We start from the raw sequence: 22808 nt of genomic DNA, 5'->3' as shown, positions 1-22808 counted from the left end.
ATCAAATTACAATCACATTTTTTTCCCCCTCATCTCGTGGTGCGTAGCACTGATGCACGATATCTGTGTCAGACGTTTCTGACTTCTCTCAGTTATAGATGTGCAATGAATTTTGTTACAAACTGATTCCTGCACAGGCTGTAACTAATGGTTGTTTTCATCACCTGCTAATCTGCCGGCTTTTTCAACTTAGACGTTAATCCCTCTCTCTACACACCATTAAATAATAATGAACATTCCTATAGTGCAATTTTAGAAAGTCCAAGGTGATTCTTAAGATGTCCTTTGTCCAACTTTGATTTTAAAACCCAAAGAAAGTTTGGTTAGTGTGACAAAGAAACACAATTTTTTTAAATTTCTTTTCCTTTTTTTCACGTTACTCATTCAGTCATCTTTGTAACACAGACGGAAACAGAGAGCTGGCTGATCCTAAATGTGTGAGCGAAGACATTATTGCTCCACCTAATGACTTGCTATAGCTGACTTCCTCTAAACTACCAACAAATCTATGTCTGAAATCGTGCTGACCGCTGCTGAACGGTGTGTGTGTGTGCTGTACAGTGACCCTTTATTTCTCCATCCATGTTGGTTGGGAGAAAAAAACGCCAGGCACAGAAACCACAGGAAGATATCTCAGTGAATAAATGACTCCTTTTGTGTTTTATCTGGCTCTGAGAGCAAGTCTATCTTATAGACTTGTCTATACAATTGGATGTGCCAGTGGCCCTGAGAGAAGAAGAGCAGAGGGATGAGGAGCAGAACAGCTATGTCTTTAAAGCTGCTTGGTTTGTCCTCAGAGGTGAGAGGTGAAGACTCTCAATACCTCTATCAGAGCAATGCAGAAAGGAAAAAATATTTCAAGGTTAAACTGCCAATAGATTTTTTCTGAGAAATGTGTGAGCTGGTGGATAAAAGCATTGCGTCAAAACGTACCTTTTGAGACTTTGAGGGACACTGTTATTCTACCTTCACATCCAACTTTCCTCCTCCTCGCAGTTTTTTTTTCTCTCTGACGAACACCAATCACAGCGAAAGGTTTTGAGCGTGCTTTGCATTGATTGTTTTTTTTTCTACTTGTGCAAGGCAGGCTTCACTAGTTGTCACCATCACTCCATCCACTTGTCCACTGCTGTTCATAGGAGGTGTGTTTGTCCAAGTGGACGTGGGAGACACTGTGGATTTATCTGATCTTACAAGCCATCAGGTTGAGCAGAGCTTTGCTAAACATGACCTGAAGTGTGCCGGCCCCCGAGCAAACGCTGCTGTCACCTTGGCCAACCCGAGCTGTCATCTCTTAGAATGGCCCATGAGAGTTGACAGCTGTGGCGTTCCCAAAACAAATCACTGCTGCGTTTGGTAACACTCTGCGTCCCCACGATTTAGCCCTCACCGAGACAAGAGCAGGAGCGGCGGCTGCTAATGCTCTGGCTAATGTACTGCCTGCATGTGTGGGTCTTCTTCTTCCTCTCTCTCCCTCTCTCTCCCTCTCTCTGTGTGCATGTACATGTTTGTATTTGAAAAATCTTAATGTGGTTTCTCTTTGTTTTCCTGCCACCTTATTCCCTGGTTCAACATAACGATGTTCACGTCTCCCTTTGTCTCCTTCTTCACTCCCCTCGCTATGGCCTTTTCCTGCAGCGCTTCTCCAGTGTTTGAGCTCACAGTACATCTTATGTGTCACCTAACCTGTGCACAGCAGGCTATACTGTTTCATCTACATTCAAAGGAAAAAAATGATAAAAACAAAAAACAAAAAAACAAAAAGACAAATCAGAAATTGTTATTTGTGTGGCTAAAAGTAGAATCTCTCTTATGAGATAAGAGATTGTAAACATTCAAGTCGTGAGCTTTTTTATGGGATTTAATTTGCAAGAATAACAATAAAATATGACAGTCTTCCGGTTGTACCACCATGAAAGTTAGATCTTTGTTCCCTGACAGTCAAGCCACTCCACAATTTGTCATTAAGGGTCCTTTCTTTGTAGTTTAAAAAAAAAAAAAAAAAAACCCTCAGTGTTCGCAAACCTTGACTGAACCGTGCAAGATCACAAACACTGAGGTGAAGGTTCAAGAGTGGATTTCTGTCTTAACTAGACAGCTGATTGAATATTCATAGTCAAAGGGAAACGAGAAAAAAAATAAAAATAAAACAAATAGGAACCGAGGCTGTGTTTATTGATATATGTAATGGTGAAGTGGTCCGTACTAAATGAGTCTGTTTGCTCCCTCAACAACTGTTTTGTGAAAGTGTTACACTTTTTAACTGACATTTTTAATGAGCTTACACATGCTCTCTCTCTCTCACACACAAACTCACACACACACACACACTCACTCACACACACACACACACACACACACACACACACACACACACACACACACACACACACTCGCAGCCACACACACTCCCACACACACATAAATGTACCTGTCAGACACGGTTTAAACACAGAGAATTTTGACTATTTGTTACTGGGCTGTTTTTAGACATCAAACTACGGCATTTGAGATGTGGTTTCCATTGATGTCAGGTTTTTTTGTTTTTTTTATGTCACAGTCATTACTGATATATCCTTACCCTGGCTCATCTATAAAAGAGTGGTTCAGTTAAATTCAATTTTTTTCTCCCCTCGTTACATGAAAATTAAATAAGGTTTGCAAAAGTGGATTAGATTCTATTGCTGCTATATATACATATTTATCTATTTCTCTGCATTGCAGAAACCAGATGTCCGTACTGTACATTTGAAATGGTACACTTAAAATATTTTGATATGTTTTGCAGATTTAGTTGACTGATTGCACGTCGTCTTTAATTTTCCAGCAGATGTTTGGAGGAGAGGCTTTTGTTCAACTACACAGATGAACAACAGGAAGGAGGACATGGAGATCTCGTCTCACTACCGTCAGCTCCTCAGAGAGCTCAATGAGCAGAGGCAGCATGGCATCCTTTGCGATGCCTGTGTCATTGTGGACGGAAAGATCTTCAAAGCTCATAAGAATGTCCTCCTGGGATCGTCACGCTACTTTAAGACTCTTTACTGCCAGGTAAGAGACCTCGTTGGGGCAAAAAAATGATCTTTTACAGATATTTTTCCTTTATAGCATGAGGTAAATATTTTTTTTAAACCACTGCTGTTAATACTCCTTCTTATAACCCTCCAGGTTAAAAAGGGGGCAGAGCCTCACCACCAGACTACTGTCACTCATCTGGATATTGTCACAGCAACAGGCTTCAAAGCCATCCTGGACTTCATGTACTCGGCGCACCTTGCTCTCACCAGTAAGAATGTGATTGAGGTCATGTCAGCTGCCAGCTACCTGCAGATGACAGATATTGTCCAGGCTTGCCACAGCTTCATCAAGGCTGCACTAGACATCAGCATCCGCTCAGAGATGGCTGATGAGCTGGCCGATTTTGAAATGGGCGCTGTGGCTGCTGCTGGCCTAGGTGGAGGCGGGGGCGCTGGAGGTGGTGGAGGAGGAGCTGGTCTACCAGGGGCAGGGGGTGTTGCAGGAGCTGGTTTAGGAGGCGGAGGGGGCATAGTGGGCATGGCGTCTGAAGCCCTTGCTTCCATCATGTCTGGTCGCAGCACCTCTCCTTGGCTGGCTCGCCGGACCAGCCCGGCCAACTCTTCTGGGGACTCAGCCATCGCCAGCTGCCATGAGGGTGGCAGCACGTATGGAAAGGAGGACCAAGAACCACCGAAGAGCCATGAGAGCCAGGAAGAAGCCTGCCATGACTCTCAGCCTGCATGGCCTCACGACTATCGGCCTGGCATCACTGTCAAAGAGGAACAGGTATCCCCTGCCTCCTCCTCTCATCCCCGGGACACTCCCAGGGGGGCAGCCCAAAGCCAGGCGGAGCAAGGGACTGGGGGACCTGGTGGAGGAGGTGGAGAAGGGCCCTGGCAACCTCTGTCAGGATCAGGGCGAAGGAAGAACAGGAAGAACAAGGACACAGTCAGACATATTACCCAGCAGGCTGAGAGGAACTGGGACCGCGAGCGGGACAGAGAGAGAGAAAGAGACAGTAGGCCTGGATCTCCTCTGCCCTCCATGCTGGCTGTAGCTGGATGGAACTACAACGGGCAGGATATCCCAGGTAGGACTGACAAGCTTAGAACACTTTCTCCTATTTGTGGAAAGTTTAAAAGCAGTAATAGTGAAAACAAACCGGGTGTCTTTAGGTCAGAAATGTGGTCTTTAGATTATCAGGTCAACAGAACAGCAGCAGATGGAATTAAATTGGACAGGCTCTCAAAACTGGTAGGATGGAGGGAGGCCAAAGAAAGCCCTTTGTGGTGCTGATTTGATGACTTTGAGGCTTTAGGGTGTCCTGGAGTTGCTAGAGTTTTACAATGCTGGTCCCTACTTAGTTAGTTATCCAGTCATGTAATTAGTGATTACTGGTGAAATAATAAGATCAGGTTATTTAATTGGGTGAGAGTGTCACCTAACACCTAACTGTAGCAAAATCTAATTTATCTTTTAAAAGCCATCTTCTAACCAACAGACCAGTAGATGTGTTGGAGCAATTAAATTGCCTTGTTGACTTTATGTGCATTAGAGTGTGCATGACACTTTACAATACGGTGCATTAGTGCCTAATACTTTCATTCCTGCATGCGTATTTCAATGCATGTCAGCTATCCACAGTTTACTAGTATAAAATGACCTCTTTTCCTCCTCCGGGGTTGAGATTAGCGAGCTTATACACTAACGTGTTAGGCCTAAGATGATTATCTCAAATCTTGGAGGTGTGAGGTGAAGCCTGGGTAAATGCAGATGGATAATGAAATCCTCTCCTTACTGCAGTTTATGTAAGCCACACTCCCACATAAACAAGCAAATGCATATGCAAACACACTCATGAACACATATTTATTTTGAGAAAGCCTGTCTTGATCCTCGGCCTTGTGTGTTTAGTGAATTCCTTTAGACTAAAACTTATACATGAAAAACTTACCTGTCTGTGTGTGTGTGTGTGTGTGTGTGTGTGTGTGTGTGTGTTCGTTCACCTCTGTGTGAGTGTGAGCGTGTGTGTGTGTCTATGTGAAGCCCAAGGCGTCGATAGGTAGATCATTAAAAGTAAGGGAAGCTAATCCTGGGCGCATTAAGGGAGTTGGCTGTGAAATGGGCACACGCGTCGCGCAGCGAAAGAAAACAGGATAATTGAATTGACCTGGGTCACTGCACGGATTACCAGCGCGTCCTCGCCATCCCAAGCTCCTCCCCTCTCTCTGGGGTTTAGGGAAGGACCTTCTGGAAAGGGCGAGAGGAGGGAAAAGGAAGAGAGAGTGGCAGATGAGAGGGGTAATGAGAAGGAAAAACGACAGAGACAAAAAGAAACGGACGTTGGAAAGTGCATCGTACCGGGCTTACGAGAGTTAGGCTGTGCATCTCAAAGTCTTCTAAGCAAGGTTATTGCGGTTACTAAAGCTAAAACCGGGAGTGGATATGAAAAACAAAAAAATGTTTTCACAAACTGAAATGGAAATTAAAAATTATACTTCAGAAAGAAGAAGTTTAAGTTAAAGAAAGATTGAATTTGATCAAAAGCATGAGGAGACAGAATTCTTCTTAATTTCTTGCCCTTGGTAAACAACCGCATGTTATAATAAAAAAAGGCCTTTAAAACTAATTAAACCCACTTTGGAAATCAACAAAAAGTAAACTGATTAAATTAATAAAAATGTCCCAGGTCCCTGATTTTGTGATTGTAGTACGGTGCCAGAACCACATGCACTCACAAGCTGAATGGCTCTATTAAGTCCCTTGGCTATAACCATGGTTCTGAGCTGTGGTGGAAAGAAGAGTTTAAGCCTGCCTGTGGTGAAGCAGCCATTAATAAGAAAGGTGTTGTCTCACCTAAAGGTTAGAGGAAGTCTAGTGTTGCTGCTGGTGTAGACTCGCCTGGTGCTCGCCAAAAGGCAACCATTTATCCTCGCTTTCACCCGGGTTTTGGGACTGGGCTCAGCATGGCGAAGAATGGAAGGATTGGGTCTCCTTCAGTTGGATGCCATTTAGCAGTAAAACATCATGTTACCAGTGGGCTTATTTGAGATTTAACAGCGGCAGTTTATATCAGGATGTGTGACACCATATTGTGTATTGAGTCCGTTTGCAGTGGGTGGTGTCTGTGTGCTCAGTAAAAGTTTAGGGGATTGCTGGACAAGTTTAGTGGCCTGATATTAGTCAGGGAGCCTGTACGGGGAGTGGTGAATTGTTTTGGTTGTGGGAGTGCTCCTCTGCTCGTAATGTGTAATGTCCACAAGTTTGTTTGACAAAGTCAGGGTTAAAAATATACAGGATGTCTGTGAGCTTATGAGAGTTAGTGTTCTTAAGTCCTAAGTCCCCCTTAAGTCCAGGATTTTGTCACCTCCAGGCAAAGATCACAATCAGGAGTGAAGCTGTATGGAAATGCCAAAGAATTAGAAAGTGATGCATGATTCTGTTACAGATTTTTCAAATATAATATTAGAAAGCGTTACAGCGATGGCAAAGAGTTACGTCTGTTTTATGACAGATTCTTTGCTGCTACTTGACAAATAAAGAGCTTATAATAATGGAACACTAAAAGCTCCCGCTGACACATAAATAATATTAATTTAAAGATGAAAACAAACAGACCCAACAAACGTAAAACACGTACATACACAGCCTATTGCTGCGATTGTTATCCCTACAAATAGAAAGCCCACGCTGCATTATTTTGATGATGTGACCATGGCAGGTCTGCTACTGTATTCTTTAGGCAATAAAGTCTGTAATTACTGAGTCATTCATTCTTTACTTCATTAGTTTTACTGACGTGTGGGATCGAACGCAGTTTATCCTACTGCCAATTATATAAATCAGAGCGCATTTAATGTTTGCCTGATAAACGATTTTCAAGTTTTCCAAATAATTGCCTGAGTTCCTGCTGATTGACTTATAGGCTGTTTTTTATTGTTTTTTTGTAGGGATCATTCTGAATGGTCACATCAGTTGAAAAGAAAAAGCATACATGGCAAGTATGCATAATAATGATGATGATTCATTCCATTCACTCTCACAGTAAGCCAAGACACTGCAAGCAGGCGTTAAATCAGTCACGTTGAAATAAAAATGCAGACATAATAAATGTTACTAATACAACAAAGCCTGCTAAATGTGCTTATTGTGAGGTGGTAGGTTAACGGTTTAGAGTTAGTTCGTTAGTGTGGTGAGGGTGTTGTTTCATGAAGTCCAGTTGTTGCTTGTCATAAAGGGTATCCAGGAGAAAGGGCACCTTCAGTCTTAGATTAGCTTAATTGCTTCATTCTTTATTGATGAGAAGTGCCTAGACGCACTCTCTCCCTCACTCCTTCTCTCCCTCTCTCTCTCATTCATTCATCTGTAATCAGTGTCTATGCTTTGCTATTAGAAACGCTTATATGACGCACAACCACGAGGATTTCACTGGATCATTCTCTAATATAAGGATAATGTATAGCTGCGTAAAGGCTCAGTGTATTAGCGTGCATGAAAATGCCATGTGCCCATGTTGACATAAACAGCTGCGGGAATTAGGATTTGTTTTCTTTAGATCCCCTTCCGTTGCAAGCATCTGCTCTGTTCACTTGATGTCATTATTGAGGCCAGTAAGCACTCAGCATCCTTTTCTCTCCCGTGCTAACGCTTGATCTCCGCATTTCTTACGTTCACCTTGTCTGCCGCCACGAATGTTTGAAACATCACACGTGAAGCCAGAAAAGAAACCAGCCGCGCTTACATCTCAGGGAACTGAAACATGTGTATGTTTCTTTTTTACACAACACTATATTAGAGGTGACAATTTTTGAGGAAGAGAGTTTTTAATAGTCTGTACTTCTTTTGCCTGCATACGTCTCAAACCTTTGAATAATTATCCAAGATTATTTTTAGTTTGGCCCCCGCTGCTTCGTCCAGACCTGGATTAGAAAGCTCCAGCAAATCAAAGACATTGTTTTGAATATCAGGAGTCAATTTTTTATTTTTTTTAATCAGTTTAGTATATTCTTCTGTGGGGCCTTGAGTCAGCCTCTCTTTGTGTAATCCACGCAGGGTGTGCAATCAGTTAATCAATTTGATGAATGTGGTAGCTGTGTTTAAAGGAGGTAAAGTTGGTAGTCTGCTAATCTTGGGCCGGTAGCTCAATCCCCGGCTCCTCTAGTCCGCATGTCAAAGTGTCCCCGGGCAAGAAACTCAACCCCAGCCCTGGCTGCCCTCGATGTGTCAGTGTGTTAGTGGATGCGGCTGTGAGTGGTCCACAAGACTGTAGAGCTGCTACTTAAGTGCAGTTCGTTTGATTAAACAATATTAAATATTTTTTTATTAACCATGAAAGTGAACCTCAAATGTGCATATGAGCGATAATATTCTTGGCAACTCATGAAACGTAAGATTGTGCACACTACACACAATCTCATACAGTATTTATAGATATCGCCAGATATCAGGAAGACGGCTAAGTTGTGACTATATGAGTGTCATTTTGAGACATTATGTGCCGTCTGTGCTCATTTTACTTATTTTATTAAAGTAGGAGTCACTTCTTTGGTTGGTGGATATAACATTTTGGAGGCAGACGTCACCCTTTCTTCTGAACCTGCCCCCTCAGACTGAGAAGAAGCCAGAGCTGCTGAAAACACGAGTTAACGATTGATTAAAAAAAAAAATTCTTGCTGCTTTTATACTTGGGGCAAACACAAACTTGATCTTTATCCCACATAATAACGGCACTGGAAATACTTTTTGCGTGTGTTTTTGCTGGTATTAAAACACACACACACACACACAGTGACCTTTAATGGCAGCTTGGGGGATTTTGGCAATGGCCGGTGTGATATACACGCTCACATACACACAGCTTAGAGCATCTGATTATGTAGACGTGAACAGTTCAATCACACGTGGGCTGTTCTTTCCATTTCCCTCTAGCTGTTGCACATTGATTACATCGAGAATCTTTTTTGAAATCCAACATCTTTATCTGACTCTCTTCCTCTCTGCTCTGTGGCCTCAGAGTTCCCCTCCTAAACCACTTATTCACATTCGCTCACACATATACCCACAAAGATGCACTAAAAAGAGTGAAATCGTTTTTCCATAGAAACTCATCCTGTTTATTCGCGCGAGCTCTTAAGCGTTGCAGTTGGTGCTGCGTGTTTTGGCGTCCTCGAGTTCACATTTTCATCCTCTCGTGCTCCGGAGCCTCCTGGAGCCACTCGGGGGCCCGCAGACAGGTGCTCTCAAAATTGCCCTCTACTTTGCACTTCCGCATAAACTTTCTCTAATTTTTTTTCCCTCTTCGTCTCCCTGCGCTCCTCTCCCCAAGTCTCGGCAGTCTAAAGGTGAACACTTGAAATAATGAATCGGATCCCCCTTTCGCCCCCTTCCTCTCTGTATTCCAGTTAAGACTCTCCCCATAGTATTTGCACTTCATTAAACTTGAAATAGGTTTAATATTTAAAACACCATGAACAGATTTCAACCCCCACACCCTTCGAACACCTCTCCACTTTTTCCTCTCCCATCTCCTCGCTCATGGTTTAATAATCTACTCTCATATTTCGTCCCTAATTCACTCCTCCTTCATTAAAAACCAAAATAGATTTAATATTTTAGACTGTGTAGACTTAATTTTTAACCCCTTTCTTCATGGCTTAGTGTTTGACACATGACGGGTTAGATAACTACATCATGTTGAGGCCTCTCTTGTCAATCCCCCCGATTCACTTTTTCACTCACTCCAGTTCACTTTTTCTCGTGCCTCCTGGTTCATCTTTCTCATTTTTTCCGCCGTCATTCTATTATCAGTTGTGTCTCTCTGCGCCTTTGTACTGCAGACCTCTCTCTATGCCTCTTTCTGTCTCCTCCACCCTCTGTTTGCTCTGCTGCTTTGTCCTCTCTGACTGCATAGCTGATTTTGGACCTTTCCTCCCATCCTATTGACTTCTACGGCCTGTTCACCCCACCTCCTTCAGTTTCCCCCTTCTCCCCTCCATCCTCTCCTTCCCCTTTTTGTCCTTTGCTACCACACATACACAAACTCATTTGCCCCCTTGTATGGTCTTTTATGTTCTCTGGGGAGTTGTGACAGAACACTGCAATACTCTTTTTTCCCCTTTTGCTCTTTCCATCTCCTTTTCAGTCCCCACTAAATTTAAAAAGAAAAAAAGTTCCATTATCACTGTGGTAACCAATCGTTTCTCACCGCCCACCAGCCCTCTTTGTCATATGACCTCACATCCTGCTGGACATTACGGGCAGTCCACCAGCTAAAAGCCCCTTCTCCTACTCCACCACGGCATCACACCCCACACACACACACACACACACACACACACACACACACACGCGTTCACACAATTTTTCACACTCTTGCTGTCTGTCTTTTTCTCTCACAGCACTCTCTCTCTCTCTCTCTCTCTGAGTTCTCAATACTGACACCTGCTCTATTTATACTTCTCTGGCTTTAAAAGAACCATTTTGGACAGGAAGCTGCCCCCTCCCCACTCCTGACCGTGGCTTTTTTCCAGAACGTCAGCACCCCCCACCTCTCTACCTCCTGCCCCTGGAACAATCCAGAGAAGGATTGCTGGGTGGAGGAGAAGAAGAAGAAGAAGGGAAGGATATAGTTTGCGTATGTGTGTGTGTGTGTTGTTGGAGATTGGCTGAGGGGGGGTTAAAGATTAGCCATCCCACCTTGAGTGAACTTGGGTCGTGCCAGCGCGTGTGCTTTAGTCAACCACAGCCCACACACAACCTGTAGACTCTCACCCACTAAAGCGCGGGTATGTAAACGCATACACGCAGCAGCTGGAAATGTCTTCTAAAATGTTCTGTAGTATAATCCCAACATCTCACTTCAAAATGTGGCCAAATAGACCCCCCCAACACACACACGCACCACACACAAACATCTTGGCATTGATCACACAGGTCTCAGAATTAAACTACCCAGAATGCATCCTGACAGGATGTCCTGTTGGCACGATGCAGGGGTGGGTGGGTCAAGAGGTTTCTGTGGTTAAACATTCATAGCAGTACCCCCACAGCTAAAACATGGCCCCGGCACATCCACACGCAACTCTTCAAACTTCTTTGGAAGATAAATTTAACGTCTGTGGTTGCGGATCAAAAACACACACCTATGAAGTTAGACATGACGACACATTTGTTATACTCTCAGTTATCAGTTATTTGTTCTAACGCTCAGGTTCATCTTTTAAAAAAGAAGACGATTACTGATTTGTCTTTGCTTTCCTGTTGACTTTTGGAGACGCGTTTTTCCTTTCATATCAATGACCGCATACAGCTTGTTTTACTCTACTTGTTCGGTGCCTAAAAAAATCAATAATACCAAAATCTGTGTCAAACACGATTTTTTAAATAGTATTTGCCTTGCAAGCACACCTCACGATAACCATTCTATTTTTGCTTACCTATCACTTACCTTATCTCATTTTAACTACTCAGACACATTGCTGTGCGCGCCCGTGCGTGTGTGTGTCTGTGAGTGAGTGTGTGCATGTGTGTGTGTCTGAGAGAGAGAGAGACAAAAGACAAAAAATATCAAGATAATGAAAGCACAACATGAAAGAACGTTACTACAACTGGATTTTGACTCTTTGTTATGCTCGATAGAAGGTAGGCAGCACAGAAGGTGGGTATTGTGTAAAGTTAAATGTGGGCTGCATTTATTTACTTATTATTTACTGGGAAATTGATGCAATGTAACGGTTTATTAGCAGTTAGCAGCTACACTTTGAAGTGCACACGTGGATGTCTGTGGTGAAGACACACATAGCCGTGTGGTTTTTAATGCACTTTGGTCCTGTGATTTCTAAGTGGATTTAAAGGCATTTCTTTTTGATGGATTATCAATAATGATGATAGAATGAGTAAGAAGTAAGTTGCCCTGTATCATGCCTGGGTGTGCAGAACATGCCCATCATTCTGCACAGGTTTCAGAATTGCTCAAGGTGTTGCAAGATAACTGACAGGGTCATAGTGTTACAGTTAAAATTAAATTTGGGAACTTCTGATCCTAATTTGCCACAATAGGAACTTATTTACTGTAAATCCATTCTCCTTATACGGTAACATTTTTTCACACATGAAATGCTCCATTTGAATAAGTTCAAGGTGCTGCTGTGCAGAAGGCCAGGCACAGGACAAAACTGCGTAAGAAACATAACAAACTATAATTTCACTTGTAATTAACTTGTTAACTTGCAATTTAATGTTAAAAACAAATTGGTTTTACACATGAGTGATTGCTCCTGCTTCCACTCTTTGATGGAGGATCCATGACAAAGCGCCTGATTTAGACACATGAGATGTGATGTGATGTGCGCTAGGATGCCTCCCTCCTCCAGTGATCTGATATCCAGTAATGGTCCTTGTAGTCAGTGAGCCTGGATAACACTGCTAGCTCATGGTGTGTGACATGGTACCCAAAAATTACCAAGAGTTAGTCAAGCACAAGCAGGGAGGATACTGATACTGAAGTGTGGGGGAGAGCGAAAGAGGGGCAAACACGTACGCCGACATAGTGACGGACATGTAGAAGCAGAAGCTGCAACTTTAGGAAAGAGTTTAACCTTAAAATAAAGTACTTTACAGTAAGTTCATCAAGTCAAATGCATGCGCTCTCTTTCTCTCTCATTTTCAGTCAATGTGAAGTTCCTCTTTCCCAGTCTGTTTATTTTAGAAAGGTGGCTTTGTTCTATTTACTGTACCCACTCCCTCAGCAGCCTCTACCCCTGTCCGACCAGTTAGAAAAGGGGAGCGATGAGGAAGAGGAGGGGGAGGAGGGCATGATGTTTGGACAAACGGACAACCCGAACAGGATATAGAGGTCTACAGCCTGTGGGTGTGTCGGTTTGGCTGTGACACAACTCGCACACAAACACTCAAGCGTGCACACGCACAAACACACACACACACACACACAATCGTGGGAGTGTTCCCGCTGGAGGGCAAAGTCTCCCTTCCTCTTACACATTCATTCTCTCTTTTTCCCTCCTTCCCTTCATTCCCCCTTTCCGCTGTCACACCCCTCTACACCTCCTTCCTTTAGACCTTTCTTTCTCCTTCATCCCTCTTTCCTTCTCTTGTGACACCCCCCACCTCCCACCCCTCTGCCTTTCTTTCAAAAGAAAAAAAAAAAAAAGGAAAAAAGAAAGTGTTAAAGATACAGAAGAGTTGGCCAACAGCAATGAGAAACTAGGAGGGAGAGGCCAAAATCACCACAGGGGACAATTATGGCTTGGGCTGTGTACGTGTGTGTGTTTGTGTGCGGTTCTTTTTGGGTTTGATAGTTACAGTGACGTTGTTGAAAACAGTCCTGGAAGCCACTATCTGTCCTTCACAAGTATTCTTCCCCTTCTTCTCTCCTCTATCCCTCCTTCCCTCCGTCTGTTTGGACCTTTTTTAACCATCCTGTCAATTTACGCTGTCACTTCTGTTTTCATTCATCTCGTACACTGGAGCTACAGCCACTTCTTGTGCTGTGCGTTTGTGTGTGTGTGCGCGGCCATGTGTGTGTGCGTTTGTGTGTGTGTGTGTGTGTGTGTGTGTGTGTGGTTTCAGATTGAGTACATGGGCTTCAAATAAAGGCAGAGCTGTGGGTTAAACTTCCTCCTCATCAGCAGGATCTGTGTCAGTTTGTTTGCTTGTGTAAAACCAGAATTTCCAGGTTAGGTTCCAAAAGTTTAAAAAAGCAAGAAGAAATGCTAGTGCATAGTCACATTTGTAATAATGCAAATAATTCAATGATACCTTTTTGTAATAAAGGTTTTTTTTATTAAAATCTTGTACTTGCTTGAATTGCTGTAGTGTTTGAAGGTGCTACAGTGGGGCAAAAAAGTATTTAGTCAGCCACCGATTGTGCAAGTTCCTCCACCTAAAATGATGACAGAGGTCAGTAATTTGCACCAGAGGTACACTTCAACTGTGAGAGACAGAATGTGAAAAAAAATCCATGAATCCACATGGTAGGATTTGTAAAGAATTTATTCGTAAATCAGGGTGGAAAATAAGTATTTGGTCAATAACAAAAATACAACTCAATACTTTGTAACATAACCTTTGTTGGCAATAACAGAGGTCAAACGTTTACTATAGGTCTTTACCAGGTTTGCACACACAGTAGCTGGTATTTTGGCCCATTCCTCCATGCAGATCTTCTCGAGAGCAGTGATGTTTTGGGGCTGTCACCGAGCAACACGGACTTTCAACTCTCGCCACAGATTTTCTATGGGGTTGAGGTCTGGAGACTGGCTAGGCCACTCCAGGACTTTCAAATGCTTCTTACGGAGCCACTCCTTTGTTGCCCGGGCGGTGTGTTTTGGATCATTGTCATGTTGGAAGACCCAGCCTCGTTTCATCTTCAAAGTTCTCACTGATGGAAGGAGGTTTTGGCTCAAAATCTCACGATACATGGCCCCATTCATTCTGTCCTTAACACGGATCAGTCGTCCTGTCCCCTTGGCAGAAAAACAGCCCCATAGCATGATGTTTCCACCCCCATGCTTCACAGTAGGTATGGTGTTCTTGGGATGCAACTCAGTATTCTTCTTCCTCCAAACACGACCAGTTGAGTTTATACCAAAAAGTTCTACTTTGGTTTCATCTGACCACATGACATTCTCCCAATCCTCTGCTGTATCATCCATGTGCTCTCTGGCAAACTTCAGACGGGCCTGGACATGCACTGGCTTCAGCAGCGGAACACGTCTGGCACTGCGGGATTTGATTCCCTGCCGTTGTAGTGTGTTACTGATGGTGACCTTTGTTACTTTGGTCCCAGCTCTCTGCAGGTCATTCACCAGGTCCCCCCGTGTGGTTCTGGGATCTTTGCTCACCGTTCTCATGATCATTTTGACCCCACGGGATGAGATCTTGCGTGGAGCCCCAGATCGAAGGAGATTATCAGTGGTCTTGTATGTCTTCCATTTTCTGATGATTGCTCCCACAGTTGATTTTTTCACACCAAGCTGCTTGCCTATTGTAGATTCACTCTTCCCAGTCTGGTGCAGGTCTACAATACTTTTCCTGGTGTCCTTCGAAAGCTCTTTGGTCTTGGCCATGGCGGAGTTTGGAGTCTGACTGTTTGAGGCTGTGGACAGGTGTCTTTTATACAGATGATGAGTTCAAACAGGTGCCATTCATACAGGTAACGAGTGGGGGACAGAAAAGCTTCTTACAGAAGACGTTACAGGTCTGTGAGAGCCAGAGATTTTCCTTGTTTGAGGTGACCAAATACTTATTTTCCACCCTAATTTACGAATAAATTCTTTACAAATCCTACCATGTGGATTCATGGATTTTTTTTCACATTCTGTCTCTCACAGTTGAAGTGTACCTCTGGTGCAAATTACTGCCCTCTGTCATCATTTTAAGTCGGGGAACTTGCACAATCAGTGGCTGACTAAATACTTTTTTGCCCCACTGCATATAAAAAAAAAACTCCTCTTGCCTTGCCTCACTGCAGTTTGAAAGCAGTTCCTCCTGATTTTACACTCCACTATTCAATACAATTCATATAATCATCCCATGATGATAACACATGTGCTATTACATTTCTAAACACAAATCAGTGCTAGCGCCATAAAAAATACCCAACATGATTCATACTAAAATGTTCATTTCTAAATTTTCTCACTCAGTTACAATAAATGCAATATAATATATTGTTATAAAAGAGCAGCAGGACCTATAAATGGCCTGCTTTTAGTTGCTGTGTGACTTCTTTCACATGTAAACACACATCAGGGAAAAGCTGCAGAGAGAAAAAAAACAAGTGATGTCACACTGTTGGTGGTTTGTCAGAGGTTACAAACACAGGCCAGTCTTTCCTTTCCCAAGTGTCTATATTCATTATTTTTGTATTAGCATTGCCTTTCTGTGTAACATCGATGGGTTTTTCTCTGACGAACTTACGGCGACATATTTCTCCTGTTAGAACAGCGGTTAGCCCAGAATTGACGTCAGGACTCCAGGTCTCTGTATCCTCTGTGCCTTGCTGTCCCTTAACATAGTTTGATAAAAGGAGGCCACAGTCTCCTTTTGTTCCCGTTGTCTCCCACTCTTCCCCAACCCCTTTGCCCCAGATCACCTGCCTGCCCACACTCCTCATTGTTTCCACCTTCCTCTGCCTCTCGCCTCGCAACTTTTTCCTCCTCGCTACCCTCATGCTCCAGCAGCAGCATGCAAACAATAACTTCATCTGATCCACTTAATCTCCTCTCTATCTTTTTTTCTGCCCCACCCCCAAAACCTTCTTTCTTATATGTCAGTAAATCTGAATCTGAATTGGGTCACGGGCTTGTTTCAGGTGGGCCCCAGCAACTGTACCCGTATCTTTTTTTTCCCTTCATCAAATCCCCCAGTTGACACTACACCTCGCCTGAGTGACCATAAAAAAAAGGTTAAACCTCTCTGATAAAGTCAGAGTGAATGAGAAATTAGGCAGTGGAACATGGTGGTAAATATGTAAGTGGGCATGTGTTTGAGGAGGGCACAAAGAGATAGAGAAAAGTTTGTATATGGTGGAAATGTAATTGTGACCCTGGCTTTTTTTTTTCTTTTCCCCTCTGTGTGGTTAGACTGTTTGGCCTTCCCGGAGTTTATCTAGCCTCAGAGACATCCAACTTCAAGGTTTAGTTTTGTGTGTCTTTGTAGATGTGTGTGTGTGTGTGTCTGTGTGCTGTACAGGAAAGAAGAAAGCGAGCAACGGGGGTGAGAGGTAGATTTGATAGCGGAGGACACCCAGACCCTTCTTCCCTCTCTCCCCCTTCATACCCCTCTGTTTAGACCTTGATAAGTGGAGCCGAAGTCTGTGGGGGTTAGGGATTCCTGTCTAGCACAAATGCATGCGTACACAAAGACACACACACACATTGGGATCCGCCCGCTCCACATTCCTGTGTCCGACTAAGGAAGCAGCCTAGCCGTCTTCCCCTCCACTCCCAAATTATCCCCTTCTTCTAAAATCACTACATACTTATCACACACACCTCTTTACCTCTCTCTTCCATTCTGACTCATACATACCTCCTCTATCTTTCTCCATCCTTCCACTGAGCCCGGTGCAAACAGCATGTCTAATCATCTCACAGTGAGCGTAAAATGTTTTACTAGAACAAGTGAAAAAGATCTGGTGGTACAGTGACATAATGTCCCTGTTTTGCAATGCAAACACAAGTTCAGATTATGTCTTGCATCACTCTTAGGATTGCTTTAATAGAAGCCGAAAAACACCAAAATCACTATAAAAGCTTACTGTATGGCCAAATATTAAGTCAAATTGACCTCTCACAGATTTTCAGGTATTTCTGCCACTTACCTATCACTCTGTTGCAGTGGGGTTTCTTTGTCTCATCTCTCACTGCTCACCTCTCTTTTTATTCATTCCACTCTTTTGTGTCCTTCTTCTGCTGTCCAACTCTGTTTATATATTTTGCCCCCTTTCTCTCTCCCCCCTCGCTTTATTCCTCCCTCCCTCCCTTTCAAGGGTGGGTTACAGGGGTTAGGAAGAGGTCATGTGGTCTCACGCTGCCCTTTCCTCTAATGGCTTCTTAATGAGAAAGAGAAAACGAGGGAGAAGCAGGGAGAGAAGCGCTTTTGAGAAGTGGGGTGAGATATCAGCAGTTCTGCTTGGGGTACTGACTCAGTGTGTGCATGTGTGCGCGTGCGTGTGTCTCTGTACGAGGCTGTGCGTACAGCTGAACATGTATTTGTGCGCGCACATAGTCTGCGCTACTTGACCGACCCTTGCTCCATTTGAAGGCCTTTCCTTGCTCTCTGTTCCTCTCTGGGGAAAGAGGAAATGACACGTTTGTAGCCTCGAATAAGCTCTGCAGCTCATCACGCGCAGTGTCCACTGGGTCTGGCACGGGGATGGGTGGGAGATGTTTTGGAGGTGAGGGAGGGGGGTAGTGCGGGTGGGGGGCTGGGCTGGGGTGGGGTGGGGGCTCTTTAATTTGCACAGCTTCTGCTGATTTGATCATAAGCAATTAATCTCAATGGCTCAGCTCGGGTGCAGTGGGGGAAGAGAAATGAACTCAGTCCTCTTTATGCAGGCGTCCCTTGCTCTGGTTTTCCCCTCCGTCCATGCAGTGTGATTTTTACACTTCTTATCCCTTATATTTGTATCATAGAGGGAACAAGCTGTGGGGATTCTGCTGTTGCGGTCGTTCCCATGTCGTCCCTTGTGATTTCCCCTGCAGAACAACCCCAGCAAATTTTGTCTTTGCAGACAAATATTAGTACTAAATCCCCTTTTTTTTTCCTTTTTTCACAATCTGGTTTGAAAAGCTTTTAATGAGTCTAAGGTTAGCAAACATATGAATCACTTATATGGATTAGCAAAATTTTGAGTCAAGTATAAAAATACAAGTTGATACTTGGAAAGCCAAACTTGGATTTGCACAGTTAGTGTGTAATCAGCTCCACGCTGGTTACAGCACCACAGTTCAGAGCTGCATTAGGACAGATAATCGTCGATTTTGGTTTTCAGACTGCTGACAGGCTCGTGGAGTAGTGCGAGGTTCAAGGTCCAGATCTGTCGTGATTGATCTTGAGATCCATCTAGCTTTTATCAGCTCAGGAGTGACACAGATCCCCCCTGATCCACTAGCACCAAGCTTGCAGCTAGCACAGGTGTATATGCTCATATATAGCTCATCTGTTGCGCTTCCTTCTCCTGTTTAACCCTTTGCTCTGTTCCTTCATTTTCATTCGTATGTCTGTATATGAGCCAAACAGTGATTCCCTCACTCTCCCTTTCTCTGCAGTCACCGTGCCAGCTTTCCATCTCCCTCTATCTTCCTCGCCCTTGCTTTTTCCTCTCCATGGCACCATACTCCTCCCATGCTGAGGCCAGAGCTCTCTGCCTCCATTGTTGGAGGCAGGTTGCCAAGGATACAAGCACAGAGGCACAGTCTTAATGTTATGAGATGGGAGAGATGAGCAGAGAGAAGGGAAGAGGGGCAATAGCCTCTCTGGTCACTGGGCAGCTCCACAGCAAGCTAATGCTCTCCAGAGTACATGTAACTCCCTATGCTTCCCACTTTGTGAAGTGTTCCTGTGTGGATGGAGCACAGTGACACTGGTGGGTTGTGGAGTAACTTTTGTTCTGGTCGCCCGCTCCCCGCTCACCTGTTGTGACTGTATTGTATGACTGCAGTGCATGTGTTGTGTTGTGTGTTTGCACATTTGTCAGGCAGTCACTTGGTGGGAGCATTCGAGCTGCCGTTCTTTGGATATAAAACATTAACCAAATGAATTTAAATGCAATTGTCTGCACACAACCGAGTGCTAAATTTGAAGAAATCTAAAAACATTAAATAAGAGTCTCTGTACACTTGGGTCCAGTGCAAATGATTTATTAATGATTTTTCGTTAATCAGGTGTTTTGAATTATTGGTTTCATGACTAATTGTTTCTGAAATGAAATGAAATAATCATATTGTTGTAATTTTAAGTAGGTAAGTAGGCAGTGGTATCTGTAATCAGTTCCAGAAACTTCCATCACAACTATGTGGTGAGTTTGTGGAAAGGTGAGATATTTTTAAGAAAATATAATATACCATTTTTCCTCACCACTGAACTCTCTTGAATATGTGGACATTAATATGCCATTTATCTCATTTATAGTTCCACAACCTGCTCCAGGATGTCCAGCTGGAAATATTTTTGACATTTGCCAACTTTGTTTGCTTCTTAAACTTGTCTTAAATTTATTTCCACCGAGCAGTAAAAAGATTATACCGGCTGGATAGTTAGACTCGAGCTTTTCTGTTGGTCAGTGTGAGTCAAATATTGTGTTAACCCACACACCAGTAACCCACAGGCTATACCATCCCCACCCTGAGTGTTTGTCATTTTCCTCCTCCACTTTCCATTATCCCTCCTCTCAATATCTCCGTGTCCCAACTCACCCTTCAAAATACAACCCTGACTGGGCTGGACGGGGGCATTGGAGCCGGGTCCTCTCCCATGTATAAATCCAAGACATAACCTCTCACTCTTTCTCAATCTCTCTCTTTTTGCTCTTAGCACAAAGCCCTGCGTGTCTGCCTTCCTTCCCCACCCAGCATTCTTTCCCCATGCAGACCTCTCCCCCGCTCTCTTTCGTTCTCTCTCTGTCGACTTCCCTCCTGCCCGCCAACTCACTCAGCCTCACCCTACCTTTCATTAGCCCACTCTTTATCTCACGCACTTACTCGGATCGCTCTCTCTCTTTCCCTATCTCACCAGCTTGTACACTCCCCGCTCTCTCTCTCTCTCTTTTTTGTCTACCCCCTCAGTTGCTTTGGCTTTTTTGTTTCTGATATATCTTCATTTATTTCTCTCTCCCTCTCTTTCCCTGCTGACCCTATTATTTTTATATTCCCTCTCTCTCTCTCTCTCTCTCTCTGCCATCACTCCCCCTCTCTCCCTCTCTCTACCTCCCTCCCACTCCTCTCAGTCCCTCTAAGCTGCATTAACTCCCCAGATTACCTTGAGCCCTGCAATCCTCCATCCCCCACGCACTCACCCGCTCTTCTTTCCCTCCCTTCCTTCAGTCATTCACTCAGACTACGTCCACAGCTAATTTTGACAGTGTGGATAAACAACTGCTTTGTGGCATTTTGTGAAGATCTCTGTCCACGCTCAAACACTTAAACTGTAGAAAAATAGATCTCTAGTCCACTGGCCTTAACAGAACTGTGCCTCACTGACTTGTGTTAAGGAAAGAGGCATACACAGCCGTCTTTAAGATACAATTTCTTTTTCTAATTTAGATATTTTTCTCTTTCTACTGTCCAAAAATTAGCCAAGTAAAAAAAAGAACAGTGATCACAGACCATCAAAGATGAGTCAGATGTGAATACTTAGTTAGGCCTTCTGTACACACAGAGGTCCTTCAAGCCAGTAGTTTTACAAAAGCAAATTAACGATAAAGGCTCATCAAAATGCTTCAGAATTCAGCCTTTTAGAATTATAAATGAAACGAAACTCCACTATGGTGAGCATTCAAATCAACAGAAAATTGCCTAAACAGCATGGCCTAAATGAGATTTTCTAATTGGATGTGTAGAAGGATATCAGCTGAGCCATAACCCCACGTCAGCTGACAATGATATCCTCCACCAGCTGGGATTGTTTGACTGAACTGACGCTACCTTTTACCTGTATGTCATTAGAAATCTCTGATACTAGTGGTTCACATACTTTCCATTATGCTTTTACTGGTGGATGAAAGTCCTGTGCATACCAGCATTTAAAAGGGCAGGAAAAGGGACATCAGGTCATTACAAAAAAAGTGCTGCTCGTATGCTGTGTTCTGACATTTTTTTTATTGAATCTATTCTGTCAGAATACAGATTGGTCCACAAAAGAGCAGACAGGTGCGAGGCAGAAGTTAAAGGTACAAATATATTTAGTGTGTTTAAAGAAAGTGTATTAAATGACAGACAAGGTCATTTCCATTTTAAAGGGAAGCATGTGACTAAGTAGATATAAAATGCATGCCAGGGTTGTCACTTGTATACGTAGAAAAACGTGGCACCTAAGAAACAGAGCATGGAGCCCTGCCCTATGTGTGTTTGGCATTGCAAAAGTTTGCAATTCAACCATGACATTTTCCTAACACTAACTACATCATTCATCAAGCTCCATTATCAACCTCAAGAAGAAAATCAAACTGCGAGTAAAAGTGACACTTAAGAGGACCTGGCTGAGAGTCATTTGTGTTTGTGCCACTGCCACAACTTACATGGGAGGCTTCAGAAGGTACGAGCTAAACCTCCCATATGGACGCTAACGAGCAACCAATCTGAATATTTAGTCTGAGAACTTCTTGGAACTTAGAGCACTGATCCATTAAGGATCAAGCAAATCCAACTGTTCTCATTTGGACAGCTTATTCTTCTTAAGTCACTCCCTGTTGAATGATGTGATCTACAATGCTCAGCTCAGTGATATTTATATAACACGTAAGCCACAGAAAGGAAACGGTAAGCGAGAATAAGTGCAAAAGAGGCTGGCCGAAGTGTTAGCTGTTAGCTTGACACCTGCGGGTAGGTGGGCCTACGGATGTGTCGATGAATTGTGCTGCACTGCTTTGAAGTGTGACCGCCATTTTAAAAAGGGATAAATCCTACCTAGAAATACACGTATATCCCCCTCGTGAATACAAATGCACTGGAAAAACACTTGAGGAGGTTAACCGTGGCCAGATATTGCACCGTAGCCAGATTACGTGAGATCACATCCTGATTAATTCTGCCCACATGCTTGCATCTTGTGGTTGTTTAGCATTGCCGTCTTCATGTAGACACGGGCAAAAGCACAGAGAAAGGCAAGCGTTTTCAAATTTAGCTGGCTTTCCGTAGCCTACTCTCACACTCGCTCGTTCGCCCCCACCGTCACCACCCAACCCTCCCTCCCGGAGCCTCTGTAACCTCCCCCTCACCTCTCCTCGCTTCCCCTTCACTCACCCACCCACCCACGCTCCATCACCCCACCGTCCACCTCTCACCCCACCACTCTTGCAATCGTTGTGCTCCTCTTCTCTTTTCTCCTCTCCTCCCCTCCACCCACACTCTCTCTTTTTCCTCCGAGCCCCCAGCAGTACCACCATCACTACCAGCACCATCATCTCACTCTCTCTCTCTCTTTCTCTCTCCTGTCCTTTACCACTTTCTTCCCTCTGTCCCTCCCTCCTCTAAAGCCTTCAGGCACTGCTTGATTTATGCTTGCCCTCCCTATCCACCTCCCCACCACCACCCACCCACCCACCCATC

The 22808-nt window shown here is 43.8% G+C and overlaps 1 protein-coding gene across 3 annotated transcripts in view; it reads left to right on the top strand.

Moving 5' to 3' along the window:
- Nucleotides 1–22808, top strand: part of zbtb46 (zinc finger and BTB domain containing 46) — a 63367-nt gene that overhangs the window by 19891 nt on the left and 20668 nt on the right. For 2 of the 3 annotated variants that reach the window (XM_085443039.1, XM_085443037.1), the window contains exons 2-3: nt 2828–3051; nt 3169–4108. In XM_085443039.1, coding sequence (XP_085299165.1) covers nt 2866–3051; nt 3169–4108 — 1126 coding nt within the window. In that variant the 5' untranslated portion in view covers nt 2828–2865. The remainder of the gene's footprint in view (nt 1–2827; nt 3052–3168; nt 4109–22808) is intronic. The other variant, XM_085443038.1, reaches the window with a different exon arrangement.

Source organism: Copadichromis virginalis, linkage group LG20 (genome assembly GCF_057382275.1).
Source record: "Copadichromis virginalis isolate Kocher_CV1m ecotype Utaka linkage group LG20, C_Virginalis_male_GT1.1, whole genome shotgun sequence".
NCBI classification, from domain to species: Eukaryota; Metazoa; Chordata; class Actinopteri; order Cichliformes; family Cichlidae; genus Copadichromis; species Copadichromis virginalis.
The sequence above is the reverse complement of the archived record's forward strand: the minus strand, read 5'-3'. Positions and strand labels throughout refer to the sequence as shown.